A 16,956-nucleotide genomic window follows, 5' to 3' on the forward strand; every position below is an offset into this window, starting at 1 on the left:
CCAGCCTTGATAATGTAATCCAGCCACTAGGATTAAAGCTCCAGCCTTGATAATGTAATCCAGCCACTAGGATTAAAACTCCAGCCTTGATAATGTAATCCAGCCACTAGGATTAAAGCTCCAGCCTTGATAATGTAATCCAGCCACTAGGATTAAAACTCCAGCCTTGATAATGTAATCCAGCCACTAGGATTAAAGCTCCAGCCTTGATAATACAATCCAGCCCACTAGGATTGGAGCTCCAGCCTTAATAATACAATTCAGCCACTATGATTACAGCCACAGTAAAAATGTGTGTAAATCAGCCTTGTGTAAGTTTGTCAGCAGCACATACACACAAACATACAGATAGGTAGCCTGCAGGGGAGGTATCCGAAGCTAAATAGATGGTAACAAAAAAAGGCGGGAATTTTGAATTTCAAAAAATGGCGCCCGGAAAAAAAACGGGCGGGAAAAAACGATCAAAACGGGGCTGAGGGAGAAGGAGCAATGGCGGCCGTCGCAAGCGAACTGGGGGAAGGGCTGGCCAGCACGGACTCGCCGAAAGCCGCAGTAGCGGTTGGAAAAGAAACTCTGGAAGAGCAGGTAGAGGAACACACGGCAGCCGCCGCAGAGAGAGCCGCCGTTGCGGTCTGTAAAGCCCTTCGCAGTGGGATTTAAGCCACGTAGCGAGGGCGATCTGCGGTAAGGTAATAACGGCGGGAGCCGCAGCTGCAAGCTCCCGCAGAGATCGGATCAGCCGCAGCCGCGGCAACGATCAGGGGGGGGGAGGGAGAGGGATTCCCCTTCCCTCACAAGCGATCAAAAGCGATCTAAAAAAAAAAAAGAAGAAGAAGAACCGCAGCCGCGGTCACTGAGGGAGCCCCCTGGTTACGGGGGGGGGAGGGGGCTTGAAACTGCAAAAATAAAGAGAGCCGCAGCCGCGGTCTCAGAGCACCCCAATCAAGGGAATAAAAGGAATTAAATAGCCCTGAGGAAAGGGGGAAGAGAGCCGCAGCCGCGGTCTCTGAGGGGATCCTCAGTAGGCTAGACACAAAAAACAGCAAAAAGGTTTTGAAGAGAAAAAGAGAAACAAATACGAGACTTAGCTAAATGCTACGTGAAATTCCAATCTTGTTCGTACGAAGGCAAGAATGAACTGGAGAGTGGGAGGGGCATGACGTCCCTAGTCTTGACTTCAAAAACATTCTTGCCTTCGCACGATAGGTGGAACTATTTCCCACAGTGATGGCCCACTTCCTATGGAAAATCAATTTGCTTTAATAATATACAATAAGGCCATGCTATTTATTTCTTTGTTTAATGTGGATTCCATTCAAACTAAGAAAGTGGTCTCTTTTTTTTCCACAAAGAACATTAAAAACTCATTACGTTATTTAAGAGCACAACATAAAACCCAATAGATATCTTATACTGACACTTAAAATCATGTGACACAGAGATGATTATATTCAGGCTGCCATTTAAAAAAAGACTAAATGGATATGGCCAAAAATTGATTCTATTTAGCTGATTTATGGCAATTAGCCAAGGGGTATTTCTGGATTGCTTCTGAGACCCATATGTTGGCAGTCACAAGTGCCTTTTACCAACTTTGGTTGGTAAGCTGCCTATGACCCTTCCTAGAATACTCTGATCTTACCAATGTCTTCTTTGTGTTGGTAGCTTCCAGTTAGATTACTGTAATATACTCAACTTGGGGCTGCCCTTGAAGATAGTTCAGAAGCTTCAGCTAGTGTGGAATTCTGCAATTATATTCTTGGCAGGAATACGTCATAGGGAACGTATCAAGGCAAACATATGTTCATCTGCATCAGCCTGCAAACCTAATTTGACATGCCAATTATCATCAGATCTCTACAAGTCTCTTCAATAGGTGGCTCTTTTTCTGGCGGCTTTGCAGACATATGTTGCTTCTACAGAAGCCTGCTGCTGAAAATGCAACAAAACCCAAACCCTCCTCTCCTACTCTTTGTCACACACAGAGGACATGGGCAGGAAGCAAGCAATGGAGAACATAAATAATGTCTAGGTAGCAAGCAAAGACTAAATTGGTGGTTACCTGATAATTAGCTTAAAGGCCCTAAATGTCCTTGGCCCCAAGTATCTTAGGGGATGTCAGCTCCCATATACTCTCCACATTATACATAGCCTCTGCAGATATGTGCTTGCTCATGTCCCATTGATCATTGAAGTTTCATATACCGGGGTACTGAGTAGAGGTTCTTTGGTAGTGGCAATTACACTGTGGAATGCCCTCCTAGACAAGCTTATGTTGTCCTTGCTTTGGTTTTCTTCTGCCAAGACATCAAGGCATTCCTGATTGTGAGCTGGGTGTTTGGGGACATTTTTAGGCTTATAATGTTTGTTTCATTCATGTTTTCTTGTTTGAAGCTTTTATTGTTTCATAGGTCTGCATACTTTACTGATGATTTCATCAGTTTTTATGTTTTGTATGTCACCTTAAGTGGTTACCCATACATTCAACAAGCATTTATGCACTGAAAATAATAATTAAAAATATACTTTATTTACTGTCATTTTGTTCATTTATAGCCTACCTTTCTTCCACCACAGAATTCAGGGAAGTGTACATAGGGTTCCCAGACAATTGCCATCCAGGCACAGACTACACCTAAACTTAACTGGCTTTTGGCAAGCGTGCTCCATTATATGCCTTCAGATCATCCTTTGCCAACCTGGTGCCCTCCAGATGTTGTTAGACTACAACTACCATCAGCCCCAGCCAGTACAACACGAGAGTTATAGTCCAACAGCATCTGGAGGACATCACGTTGGTGAAGGCTGCTTCAGGTCATGCCTTGCAACCACACACACATAAGTACACACACAATAGTTTATGATAGCACTTCATGTCCTCCGAGGACCAGTATTTCTTCTTACCTTGTCTTCACTAAATACATTTAATCCTGCATTATGTGGGGCAAATGACACATAACCACTGCCATTTAATGCTGTACCATGGGAGTCAGCTGATCCATGATCACTGCCATTGAGTATCTCTGTCAGTATATTCTGGCTCCTAAGAGATCTGATGATATTATCAATGTTTGATCCTAGATTAAGACAATTTAAAAGATTAGATTAAGAAGAAAATGATATGCGAGTACCACAACTGTAGCAATTCCCTGCATGCTAATGAATTCAGTGCACATACCAAGCTCCAAACATGCAGGAGCTGCCTCCTTTAGGAAGAAAGGCAGGTAATAAATTCAATAAACAAATAGTAAATAGTAATATTCTCTACTAGGCCAAAGAAAATTCTGTAAACATATCCCGATTGCACATATGGGGCTGCCACTGTTATTGCAGCATACAGGAGGCCTGTGTTCACTAGGAACCCCATGCATTCATTAGAACACTCTGGGCTCCTGCTGGGAGGAAGGGCGGGATATAGATCAAGTAATAAATAAATAAATAAACCAATGGAGCTTTGACTGTGGATAATTCATGCATATATATATTAAGGTCATATCAAGACTTGTGCTGCCATTTATTCATTGTAATTGTGAAGAATCATTGTTCACTTACTCATTCATAATATATATGCTATAGCATAACATATCTAAAACGACCAGAAGAGATCTTAAAGTTATCAACTCAAAAGCTTGGGGGAAACGTGGAAATAGAGGAGAAAATATGTCAGCAGTTTGGGGGTCAGCTGTACTATTAATGGAGATAGCCAGTTCTTGCCACTCCTTGCTGTTAAATATTTCCTCCAAAGTATTATTAATTTATCTCACAATCTCCAGTATATGCTTTTGGCAGCTACCAGGGATGGAGTATTGGGCTAATGGAACATTAGCTTGATGCCCTAAGGCTGCTTTTAGGTCTTCAATAATTCAGAAATCAAACTATGAATGATTAACACAAATTTAAAGTCTGAATTCCAGTACATACACTGGATTCATTCATTAGAAACTAGGACTGAGCTTAGGATCTCCAAAGTAAGAATTTTTACTATAGTTGTGGTAGTGAAAAATGAATTTTACCACCACAACAGAGAGCAGTGGCAGCAAGATTCAGGGGGCCTGCTCATCTTTAAGAATAATAGCAGGGTTTTTCCTATTTTTTAAATTCCCTGTCCCCCTTCACCACTAGCAGCAGTGGTGACAGCAGCAAGAGCTGCCTTTTTAGTAGGGCACACACCACCATTTTATTTTCCCTCAGAATGCTTGCATTGTTCCAGTATGTGGTAGGGAAGGGGAAGGAGAATAGTTGTTGGCAAAAAAGATGCCAACAGAAGAGGAACACCAAGATTTGTTTCAGCTCTAGGGGACTGAGCTTGCTATCTGTCATCCATCAGCCATTCATTATGCTGATCAATCTTAACGAACACAAACTATAGTTTCAATTTATTCCCATTGTACAACATATGCTAAAAACTTGGAAATGCCAGAAATTGTAATAAACTAAGCAATTGTAATTATAATTTAGTTTATTTATTTATAATCACTTTTGTACCACTTTTCATTAAAAATAATTTCAAGGGGTTTCAGTATAAGAAAATAAAACAATACAATAAAAATGCATATGTAAAAATAATAAAATGTGTAAAATAAATATTATCCTTACCTGTGAAATTTTGAATAAGGAGACTGGTTTTGTACTTGTGATGAGTTTCATTGGGCTTAAGAAAGTATAAGTCTGGGGAGAGTTTGATAGGGACCACTGCTTTTTTGAAGTAATGGTGTACAAGAAACATAAAAATCTGAATAAGAAGAAACACTGTGAATAGCAAGAACCTGAACAAAAGAAAAGAAAAAGCGTAAGTAAAACATCAAAATTATATCACGTCTATTTAAGAATTCTTGTCCTTTTGATCAGCGATGGGCTGACTTGCACAGTCTTTCAAAGGAAATAAATAAATAAATAAATCACCAACCAGATGCCTAGGGAAGCCCACAAGATCCATAAACATCAATATATACTCAGGACTTCTTAACAGATACTCAGGATCTCTTAACCAGTGAAGTTGTCAAAACCCATAATCACTTGGTTTGGAATATGAACAGCTCAGAATTTTTTTAAAAAATGTTAATATATTTTTAGGCTAAGTCAAGCTCCAATTACTGCTCAGACACAAATAAGCCAATCTCCCCCCCCCCCAAATGGATTTTTAGGCTCTAAGGCCTGTACATAAGAACAGTCATGCTTCTAAGTAGGCAAGGGGCGAAGCTATGCAACTCCTCAGTTTGTCCAAAGGCCCATCTAGTCCAGCATCTTGTTCTCACAGCTGCCAATCAGATGCCTACAGGAAGCCCACAACCATGACCATAGTACAATAGCACTTTTCTCCACTTGTGATTCCCAGCAACTGGTAATTCAGAGGCATATTGTGGAGAAAGAACCTATGTAAATAAGAATTTTCTCTTCCTCACCAATTTCAATGCTGTCCTATATTTTATTCAAATAAAGATAAAGCTGAAATACTTACACTGCTGTCACTGATTTAATTTCCCGTTTTAAGTTAAGGAAATGAACTTTTGCCATAGTAAAAACCTGATTTTTCCAAAGAGACTTATTGCTCACGGCACAAGATTTTGTCTCAGAAAGCAGTAAAAGACTTTGCTCAAACTCATCAACAGATTTTGTATCTATTTCCTCTTCAGCTTGTTCTGGGTTAAATACACTGAAATCTAAGAAAGAGAACAGAACAGGTTGGCAATTTAGAATTTATCCCTTCTCTGGGATTCATATTAATTTGGAAATGCCAAGTATCGGTGCCATGTTTTGGGGGGGGGATAGAAAATGTGTGCTTTATAAGTGGGCGTTTGGCATCTTGGGAAACACAAGCTTGAAGACCAAAAATATTACAAAGTTATCAACCTTACATTAGAATCCTTAGAACTAAATCCCACTGAGTTCAATGCCTCTTCCTAATAAACGTGGTTAGGATTGCAATCTTAATTATCTCCTATTCTAAATACTTCATAAGAATGTGATCTTGTACACTATTACCAATTACAAATGTTATTTTATAAGGTGAAACACAATTTAATAATTTGATCATGATTGTTATTGCTGCCCTGGGTTCCTTTGGGAGGAAGTGCAGGATTAAAATTTAATTAACAATAATTGGGTTTTTTTTAAAAAAAACCTACAGAGAGTACTGTAATTGTGCCTCACCTGCTTGGTCAATTTCAGCTTCAACTTCCAGCTTGAGGAACACATCCTCCAAAGTTGTCATGGCAACTCCATAAGAAATAACACCCAAATGGGAATGAGTGTCTAGATCAGCAAACAGTGCTGTAAGAAGAAGTAGTTAAGCTACTGCTTGGAAATACATTTCTCTGCAATCATGTCCTCTAACTTTAAGCTCCTTAGTACAACAACAAAGTTTTGCTATCAATTATTGTTTAATGACAGTGTACAATAGGGGTGGGGATCCTCTGACCCATGGGCCAAACTTGGCCCACCAGGCCATTTGGGGTAAGCCATGCACACCCATGCAACACCTGATGTCAAATGTGGGGCATTATAAGTCAAAAGGGGCTTTACAGATTCTGCTGACTGGCAGCACTTGCAAAGCCTCCTTGCACAGCTTCCAAAGTACCTGGTTGTCAGGAGCTCCTGAAGCTTTGTGCAAAACAAGTTTGTACTCCTGCGCATCAGCTAATATGTGGGGAGGTCAATCCTGCTTGGTCTGGGTGTGCAAAAGAGCACCCTGCAGGGAACTCTTGCATGCATCTGAACCCAGAGCTACACAGGACTGAACTCCCTGTGCCTGGGCTGATGTGAGGGGAGGTCAATGAAGCTTGATTTGGGTACGTGAGAGCTCCCTATAGGACATGCCCTTGGACCTAGCGCCCTTGAACCTAGCGCTCAGCAGGACTGATCTACCCATGTGTCAGCAGCAAGGTGCTGTTAAAAGAAAGTTTTTTTCCCTTAGTTTCAGCAGCTATTTCAATGCAACCCCCAAAATAGTTGCTGAAATGAAGGAAAAAAACTTTCTTTTAGTAGTGCTTTGCTGCCTGAAAAGTGCTTTGAAGTCCCAACTTCAGGTCTCCAAAGCACCAAATCATCCAATGTCATTTGTGATATCAAGTGATTGTCACGTGGGTGGCCCTTGCCCAGCTGTCAGATTTGGTCTACAAGACAGATCCCTGATAAGGATGTGCCTGTGGAGCCGTAAAGGCTCCCCACCCCTGATATACAACATTATAGTCCAACAATACATAGTTGTTTCCTTCAACCATGATAGTGACAAATACGTATCTGAGGATTGAGGGTTTTGTTTTGCTTGGGGAAACCTTTTCCTCACATTCCAAAAGAAATATCTGTGGAAAAAACCAGTTTGGAGTCAGCAGTCCTCTTTCAGAGTAGCCATCATCTTTGTCTTCCACATAACTGGACTGAAATCAAAGACTAAAGCCTGGTACAAAGGCCAGCTAGACCCTCCAATGGGAATTTTCCAAGACTCACCCAATGCAAATAGCAAGTGTGTAGGTGGAGATCCAGACTGAGACCACAGTTGGGGGCAAGAAGGTATGGTTTCCCTACACCCCACAACGGGGTCCCTATCTGGATCAATGACACCTGTGTCTGTAATTTACTTTTTAAAAGTCATTTATGTGATTCACTGGTGCTCAATATAGAGATACATTATACCTGAAAACTTATCCATGTCTTTAAACGGTAAGGCATATACAAGTTGCTCTTCATTCTGTTTTAACAAACTGGCTCCAGGGATATGCTGCCTGATCAAAGATGCTGTGCCTTCCGTGTTACAGTACCTGTCTATATGCATGCTAAGGAAAAACAAAAAAACCCATAAAATATAAGCATTTTGTTTACAAGGCAGCACTCAGTGTTGTTATTTAGAAACAATAAGCAATAATTACACACCGTAAGCTAATTTAAAGAGAAACTGTATTTTCTTAATTCAACTGAAGTACAAAATGTAAGTATATATTCATATTCTAATCTTCCAACAAAGCAGGAGATATTGGTCACAATCCATGTACTTCAGTAGGTTTAATAGCATCCAACTCTCGACTGGGATTGCGGCCATTACAGCACACAGTGAAACAGGCTTTCAAACTACAGATACCTCAAGCGGTAGCCAATTCCCCATTTGGTTTTAAGGAAGAGAGAGGAGCCAAGACATTTCAGCATTCCTTGGGAAATCACAGCTTTCCGATCTAGACACAAAGAAGATACTTTATGAACTGATATAACCGAAGGTAACAACCAAGAGAACAAGCTGGATGTATTACCGAACTGGTCAGCCCGGCACTAGCAGGCAGCCGGATCAGGCACTGGCTGAGGGCCCTTGCAGCCCAGAAGGCCCCCTGAGGGGCCCCTCCTTAGACTGGGACGATGGAACTCCCAATCAGCGATCCATGCCTGTGTTGTATCGTGGGACACAGAAACCCAACACTGCTGCGGATGGCAGAGCAGGAGCTCCACCCTCCCAGGAAACACCCCATGCAGGCAGCACAGGCTTAAACAGGCCTGCCTGCCCCACCTACTTCCCATGTCACCACTAGCACGCTGATGCAGCAATGTGAGAGGTAGGTGGGGCAGGTGGGCTTAATTAAGCCCATGCCGCCTGCATTGGGAGGGTGTGGTGGGGAGCATGACAATGTGGACCTGGGGTAGTCTGGTGCCAAAGGGCCCAGCCATGCTTGGTGCCAGCCCTGAAACTGGTATTGAACAAAAAGTCCTCCAAATTGCACTTGCCAGCAAGAATGTCTGCTTCATCCATGAAATGGGTACTGAACACTGTCACTCGATTGGCTTTTCTGTTTTTCAGGAGGTTCCAAACGGTATGTCGTGAGCATGGATCCATGCCAGCTGTTGGTTCATCTAAGAGTAATACCTAAACATTGGCCAAGGAAAGTAATAGATAAAAATCTAGGTATTCATAATGAAAGTAGCAAACACTATTTAATAATAATAATAATAATAATAAAATTTAATTTATGTGTCGCCTATCTGGCCGATGGGCACTCTAGGTGACGTACATGTAACAGTTAAAACACCATACAGTAAAATACAATAATACAAGATATGAACAGTACAGCAATACAGGAGCGATAACAATACTAGTGCAGGGTAGGAGGCATTTCAGTCATAAAAGTTAACCCTCCCCGGAAATCCCAAAGGCCTGTTGAAAGAGCCAGGTCTTTAAGGCTTTACGGAATACATTTAGGGAAGAGGCGTGCCGTAGATCTTGTGGGAGGAAGTTCCAAAGGGTGGGGGCCGCCACTGAGAATGCCCTCTCTCTAGTTCCCGCCAATCTAGCTGTTTTTGTCGGCGGGATTGAGAGAAGGCCCTGTGTGGCTGATCTTGTTGGGCGGCATAATTGGTGGCGTTGAAGGCGCTCCGTAAGATAAACTGGGCCGAGACCGTATAGGGATTTAAAGGTTAATACCAACACCTTGAATTGGGCCCGGAAGACAACTGGAAGCCAGTGTAGATCAAATAACACTGGTGTGATGTGATCCCGGTGGCGACTATTCGTAAGTAGTCGAGCCGCTGCGTTTTGTATAAGTTGTAGTTTCCGGACCGTTTTCAAGGGTAACCCCACGTAGAGCGCATTACAGTAATCTAATCGAGAGGTGACCAGGGCGTGTACCACCAGTGGGAGCTGATGAACAGGAAGGTAGGGTTGCAGCCTTCGTATGAGGTGTAGTTGATACCAGGCTGCCCGGCTCACTGCCGAAATCTGAGCCTCCATGGACAGCCTGGAATCAAGTACAACCCCGAGGCTGCAGACCTGGTCCTTCAGGGGTAGACTCGCCCCATTGAACTTCAGGTCAACAATGAGCAAGCCAATAACTGGGGGGGGGACTGGTGAGGCCCGACCCCCCTAAAAAATGTCTTGCCCCAAATGTTTACCAAAAAAGTATTAAATTTATTACAGATTTTTTTCTGTCTCCCCTACTTACCCCCTCCCCCGAACTTTTAGGCTGACTATGGGCCTGCCAATGAGATTATTAACAATAAAATACTCATATCATCATCATCATCTATTTTAATGCTGGTGCTTATGTAGCCAGAATGGTGGCACCCATGCTCAAAATGGAGATATCAACGCGCTCAAGGGTACTGCAAGGTTTGCAAAAATACGAAGTATTTAGGGGAAAAACTCTAAGGTGAGCACTTCAATGAGGACTACGCTCAGTGGTTATGGAATGCTGACCTATTGTTGCAGGTAGTGGAGGAGAGGAAATGGGAAGTGACTGAAATCTACTTGTTCCATCTAATGGCAAACTCAGGTGACTGAGCACCTATCAGTTTGTAGATCAACTAGCATCATATTTCAGTAGTGAACACTATAGGAAAATTGCATTCTAGTGGTGGGCTGCTGAGGTTCGGGGCCAGGTCACTAGGAAGCTACTCTGCTAAACCCAGATATTAGCACTCTTATATTATAGGTCAATGGGGAGAAAAAAATCCCTCTTGTTTATTTCTCCACTCCACACAATTCCTCATGAGTGATCAACTTATTTCCTCTAATACTAACCTTTTTGGCTCGTAAGACTATGAAAGAGGACCACCCTAACACAAGATAGGGGTTTTTGCATACGTGAGGGATTTTGATGAAATGCAGACAAAATGACTAAAGGAAGACAACCTGCTCTCCCAAAAACCTTCTAATGAGGGCTACACTTACACAAAACCTTACTGAAGAAACATAACATTAGAAACAGTTAAAAGCCATGACAGTGACAATAATAGAGAAGGGGGTTGAGGAGAGGCAATGTCTCCACAGCAGCAATTTTTCATTGGTTCTATTCCACAAAGATATCAAGGGGTTAGGGAAGGAATTACCCTAGACCACTGGTTCCCAGCCTGGGGTCCATGATCCCCAGAGGGGCTGAGAAGTCATCCCGAGGAGGGGGACGTGAAGAGCCAAGAGAGGAATTACTATTATTTTAAAAAAAGTCTTCAGGATGGCTGAAATGAACTGAGCAAGTGCAAGAGACTTTCATTCCCATCTCCTCGCCCTGCCCTGCCAGGAGACCAGCTGCTGATTGCCTTTCCTGAGCTCCCAGCTCCTTAATGCCTTATGGAGAAGGGTCGCCCCAGACATTGCATGCTGTCCGTACTGGTGGCGGCAGCAGTAATAGCAGGAGGAGGAGAGCGCAGACATGGCATGTGTGAGTGTGTGTGTGTGTGTAGGGGAGGGGGGTCCCCTGGCCTTCTCTCAACTCCTTTTCACAACCCACCAGACTTCTACAATGCAAACAGCACACTCTCCCTTCTCTGTGCATTTTCTTCTATTCCCACACAGGTTGTTACCAGGCTAAGGGGAATGTGGTGGTGATGGGGGGGGAGAGAGAAAAGAAGATGGGGAGCTCACTCCTCACCCGTTGGTCTGAGAAAGAGAGGGAGGGAAAGAGGCAGCGGTTGAGGAGGATTCCACCCTTGTGCTCACTGTCTACTTCCCTCTTCTCCCTCCCACGGATGTCTTTCCTTTGGTGTAAGGGGACAGGAGGGGGAGTGAGAGAAAAAATCAAAGTGGGACCATGTGCATTTGTTTTGAGGTCTCACTGACACTACACGTCACTCTGAGAAAGGAAGCACCTAGAATGGACATGCAGCCCACTTTACTCTAACCCTTCCTCTTTCCTCCCTGCCCTCATGTCCCAAGTGCCCTCCCTTCCATGTGGCTGCTCCTCTTCACTCTTCCAGTCACTGCCACCTCTTATTTACTGCCTTCTTTTGACCCACCAAACCCCTCCCCCACCCACAACTTGACATGCCTTTCCTCCCGCTAAAGTAGCCCCCCCTTGCATTACTTCTATCCCTCTTTTTCTTCTCTCTCTGCCCACTCACACTCACCCGCCCCTATTCCTGGTGCCCAAGTTTGCTCCCATTTTGATTTTGCCTATAGGCTTGCATGAACCCTGTGTTTAAATTTATTATATTTGGGGGGGCTTTAATTTCCTGCCAGGCAGATTCCTCTTTTCTGCCTGTTTGTCTGCCTGCATACAAATTGTGGTGATGGCCAGAGAAGCAGCAGCAGTAGCAACAACAATTAACATGTGGGGGTTGCAAAATGTTTTGAGGTTAGAGGGAGTCCCATACTCTTAAAGGTTGGGAACCACTGTCCTACACAGTATGTACTGCTGTGCTGCTAAAATTGGGGCTGACTGCAGTTTGATACAGTGAAGTGAAGATCATAGAATCATAGAATAGTAGAGTTGGAAGGGGCCTACAAGGCCATCGAGTCCAGTGTTTAAACTCCCTCCCTGTGCAATACCCCTCAGGTTTTGTTGCCAGCAGAGCAGCCAAATCAAAAGCCCTTTTCCTCAGCTATTGTGCAAAGGTACTCAGGCTCAAGGCAGGTGATAAAGCATGGCGAGGTGACCTTGACTCATACTTCCAATGACCTTGCCCAGTTTTCTCAGACAGACAGACATCAATCACCAAGAGTGTTATTGGAACTGAACTAGAAGTAAAAATCCTGGTCAGTTCCAGTAAGACAGAACACCTGGATATTTTCAATTTCATTTTAAAAACAGAAATAGTATTGTTGTGAGTTTTGGATGATCCCTGTGAGTCCCCTTCCAGCCTCTGATTTGGAATCCTGTGCCTTGGAGTGAGGGGCTGGCCAGATGAGTTTCTTTTGTTAAGCTAATAGAGTGGCCAGTTTGCTAATGGGCTTTTCAGGTGCCCAGCAACTGGTGAATGGGCCAGGAAGACCCTTTTGGCATTGAAACTCTTCAGCAGAGCCTTCCCCCCTTCCTGGGGCCCAGGAGAGGCTTGTGTTTTTAGTTGTGTCTGGAGAAAGGCTGGGAACTGGAGGTAGGCAGAGAGGCTGTCTCTCTGCACCATGGCTTTAGGATGCCTCTTGTAACACTGATGGGAAAGCTGGATATTGGACTGCTTATGCCTTGAACCCCTCCATCCTAAGCTCAGGTTGGAATGTGTAAATAAATAAACCATATTTCATAAAGACACCACAGTCTCTGCGGACCTTCTTCCCAAGGAAACCAAGCCCAGGGCGAGCGCAGGGACCCCTGGAATCTCACCGCTCGGAAATTGGGTATGCGCGCAACAGTATAATGAATAGAATTAAAGAATATGCAGTGCAAATACTTCTACATATCCTCAACTGTTACATGTGGTGCAAAAAATATATATTTTTGCATGAAAATTACAAATTATTATGGACACTCAGTCCTTCTGCTGTTTACCTTTGGATCTCCAAGAATTGCAATTCCAATTGACAGCTTCCTTTTCTGTCCTCCACTTAGCTTCTTTGCTTGATTATCTTTAATGGGCTGCATATCCAAATCTAGCAAAACTTTTTGGACCTTGTAAAACCAAGCATAAAAAGTATTTAGTGGTGATTTATTTAGAGGCTTATCATGCTATATCCCCAAGGCTAGGGATGGCTTGCAAAAACTGTGTATAGTAACATAGTTACAATCTAGAACCTCTAAAGTGTTCTTTAGCCTTCTCTTCTCCCCCCCCCAACCAATTTCAAAAAGCAGGTTGAGAATTAGAGGTAGGAGCTTTTTGAAGAGAATCTGTTGTTGATGCACACTCACTATTTTCTCATTTTCTGTTGTTTTTACAAAGTCTCTTGCATCAGATCAAGCATTTTTAAACTTGGGTAAAGTGGTGTTTAACGGTACTCGTAAAGGAAAAATGCATGTCCTTCCGCACCTCACATTATTCCTCACCACCCCCCAATTATAATCTTAAGTCCTTCCAGCTTCTCTGTTTTAGAATGACTACTGAAATAAAGCAGAATGTTATACGAGCAGGTTTTTAAAACCTTGGACAAACAAAAATTTGAGTAAGTTCATAAAAATGTATAGTTACTTGTACAGAAAACATTAATAATATTTTGACATTAGTTTAAATGATTGCATGTAGTAATCACATCCAATTAACTCACCTCTTGTATCATATCATTGGGAGGTATCCCCTTAACTGAGGCAACTATTGATAAATTTTCTTGCACTGTTAATACGTCAAAATATATATCTAACTGCTGGCAAACTCCAGTTATCTTTCTTGCATCTAACATTTCATCAATTTCAGAAACTCTATATCCATAGATTGATGCAAAGCCTAATGAAAAAAATGAGAGGACAAATTACCATTAGGATAGGTAATTAAAAGAAATGGTAAGACAAAAGAAATGGTAAGACAAAAAGGTAACTGTGGACCATTGGAATTGCAGGAGGAGCTTGGCAGGATCCACACAACTAGGGAATGGAATCCTCTCCTTTTTTACATTCTGTTTTTAAGTGTAGACCCCTAGTGGCCATTGACGATCCAATTTCTTTTTCCCTCTGGTATCTTTTCATTTTTTCGATCTCCTCGGATATTTTTTTAAAAGTTTTGCTTTGCAGAGAATTATCAATATTTTAATCACTATTTATTCACAAGTCCCCACTGGTATCAATCTTTATTCTGAACTCTGTAATGAGTGCCTGTTTACATTCTTGTTCAAGTGCATTTGCAGAGGAGATTAAGGCAGATAATCAAGTCAGTGTCTTCCCCCCTGCTGCTTACAATCAATACCTCATTCCTCCCTGTTGCTGTGTCAGTTACAATCAACACTTCAACGATAGCGGTGAAAGGGAATACACATTTGAAGAGCTCACACAGAAAGTAGATTAATAAAAGTATCACACATACTATTGATGATTTCAAAGCAATTTAAAAAAAACGAATTGGAAAAAAGAAAAATGAATCGGAAACCAAGTGTGAAGAGTTGCTACTTCAAAATTCTCTCCACAAAGATAGAGAATATCAGAAATAATAATTAATCCAATGGCAAATCTGATTATTGCAGAAACGGAGCCCATTGCTACACACAACTGAGTGTACCAGCAGGAGTGCTGCTGCAGTCATTGTTCTATGGTCTATGGACCAGGGCAAGTAGTTCCATCTGTTCAATTCTTCCTGTAAGTTCTTTTCGAAATCTTTAAGGCAAAAACAAAAAGACTGCTTCTTTTAGCTTTTCTTTCCTAGGCCCCAAATCTGATAAACTGGACACATTTTGATATTTACCATCAGAAGGTGGACACAATCCACAAAGAATGTTCATTAAGGTTGTTTTTCCTGTTCCACTATGTCCAAGTAATGCTGTGATCTGGCCCTCATATATGTCAAAGGATAAACCTAATAAAAGAATGAAGCAATTTTTGGGGGGTAAGTGTGGAGAGAGGAATTAATGACATTAGAAAGTGTTGCTATAAGCCTAATTATTAAATATTCAAGTCACTGCCAGACAGAGTAGAGTACCACTCGTCCTTAATGAACAGTCATGACTTCATATCGCATCTATTAGTTAATATATCTAAACAGTTAGAAGAGGTAGTAGTCAGTGAGGGTTAAGAGAAACTTGCCCATGTGCTATGTCATTTCTCCCACTATCAGTATATAATAAACGGGAACATCTGAAGAGCAAGGGCTCCCACTTGTGGCAGATAGTTAAAATGCTTACTTTTTAGAGCTTCCACATTTTCACCCTTTTTAACAAATGTTTTGTGCACGCAGTTGATTCTGAAAGAAGAAAAGCTAATTTCATTTTTTGAAAAATGACACAAAGCTCTGGTAGAATTTCCCTAGCAAGATAAAAGTAAACAATGCACAATGAGCACATATTTTGTTACCATAAATAATACTGCTTTGCTTTGCAATGAAAGCTGATCTACATATTCAAAAGAACTACAGTAGTTAACAGTGTCTTTTCCTAATGGGGACATTTTTCTTTTACTAAAATTAATATGATAAAAATAATGAATTCATGTGACAGTTGCTATATATTTACATATGAAAACGATCACATAATATTTCTTACACTATACTATTTGACCATGCAGGTAATTAGTGCTCGCAGATTAAAGAATTACTGCTACTTTAAACTTATACAGAAGTATTAGTAACAGACATTAGCAATTGAAGCTAAACTGAGGCGTATTCAGTCATACCTGAACTGTACTGATTGCTGTAAACCGCCCAGAGAGCTTCGGCTATCGGGCGGTATACAAATGCAATAAATAAATAAAATAAATACCTGATAGCTTCTTTTCCCTGAAATTCAGAAGATATAGGTTCAATTATCTCGCTGAAATCTAAGTTCCCATTAATGTTGCTTTCATATAATTCCTTGTAATTTCTTGTTCGCTTTAACCAAAACGACGGTTTCAGGAAAAAAAAAGGGCTTCTCCGCAGTCCATATTCCCCTGAGCAAAAAAAGGGGAAGAAAGGCCTATAAATGTCATCTACAGGTTGGGCACAGTATACTGATACTAGGTACATGTATGTTGTCTGCTTTCCTGCCTGGCTTGATGGTTTTTAGATTGCTGAGAAAACTGTAGCCTTTATTCTGGATTTAGGACCTGATTAAGGATGGTTTGCCAGTGTACTATTTAAGCATGTTCTTGAATTATCTGGATAAACTAAAGCTCAATAGCTTTACTCAAATGGATTAGGAGACACGTGCAATATAACTGCCTTTTCTGAATCCAACAGAAGTATGCATTTTTAACAGTCTTTCCAGAATAATTTTGAACAGCAGCCTGGGAAAATTTGTTCACATGTCATTCACTTATGTTCTCATAACACTGCAGGTGTAACAGTACAAATTTCCTACAAAAGCTTGGGCAGTCCTATGGGGCAAAGATGAGAGGCAGAAACTAATGGAACTAAGTTGTCTCAAGTCCTTACCATATTTGGATTTGAGTTATAGAGAATAAAGCTGTTCAAATTTAGGAAATGCTGATGGCTACTGATTCAGTCTCCAGCATGACAAAGAGACTTTTGCTCTCACTAATCAAGACCAAATAGAGACTCACACCTGTGTTGGCAGATGGCAAATAATCATTCCTCTGCGCATTTGTAATGTGCATGTATGTATTGCACAGTCATCTGCTAAGCAAAGCTAAAAGAATAACATAATTCTGGAGCATATGCAGATTGTGAGCTGAACCCAGCAGTAACAAAAGGTTCTCA

The 16,956-nt window shown here is 41.7% G+C and overlaps 1 protein-coding gene across 17 annotated transcripts in view; it reads right to left on the reverse strand.

Moving 5' to 3' along the window:
- LOC133379763 (cholesterol transporter ABCA5-like) overlaps positions 1-16,956 on the reverse strand; it is a 108,457-nt gene that overhangs the window by 46,775 nt on the left and 44,726 nt on the right. For all 17 annotated transcript variants that reach the window (XR_009761256.1, XM_061615656.1, XM_061615657.1 and 14 more), the window contains 12 exons: positions 16,019-16,187; positions 15,446-15,504; positions 15,010-15,120; positions 13,886-14,061; positions 13,176-13,295; positions 8,707-8,845; positions 8,075-8,165; positions 7,633-7,772; positions 6,151-6,270; positions 5,459-5,660; positions 4,597-4,766; positions 2,905-3,077 (listed from right to left, as the gene is read on the reverse strand). Coding sequence is in view for 16 of the 17 variants with exons in the window: in XM_061615656.1 (XP_061471640.1) it covers positions 2,905-3,077; positions 4,597-4,766; positions 5,459-5,660; positions 6,151-6,270; positions 7,633-7,772; positions 8,075-8,165; positions 8,707-8,845; positions 13,176-13,295; positions 13,886-14,061; positions 15,010-15,120; positions 15,446-15,504; positions 16,019-16,187 (1,670 nt within the window). In the remaining variant the exon portion in view is untranslated. The remainder of the gene's footprint in view (positions 1-2,904; positions 3,078-4,596; positions 4,767-5,458; positions 5,661-6,150; positions 6,271-7,632; positions 7,773-8,074; positions 8,166-8,706; positions 8,846-13,175; positions 13,296-13,885; positions 14,062-15,009; positions 15,121-15,445; positions 15,505-16,018; positions 16,188-16,956) is intronic.

This window comes from Rhineura floridana, chromosome 3, assembly GCF_030035675.1.
Source record: "Rhineura floridana isolate rRhiFlo1 chromosome 3, rRhiFlo1.hap2, whole genome shotgun sequence".
Lineage (NCBI taxonomy): Eukaryota > Metazoa > Chordata > Lepidosauria > Squamata > Rhineuridae > Rhineura > Rhineura floridana.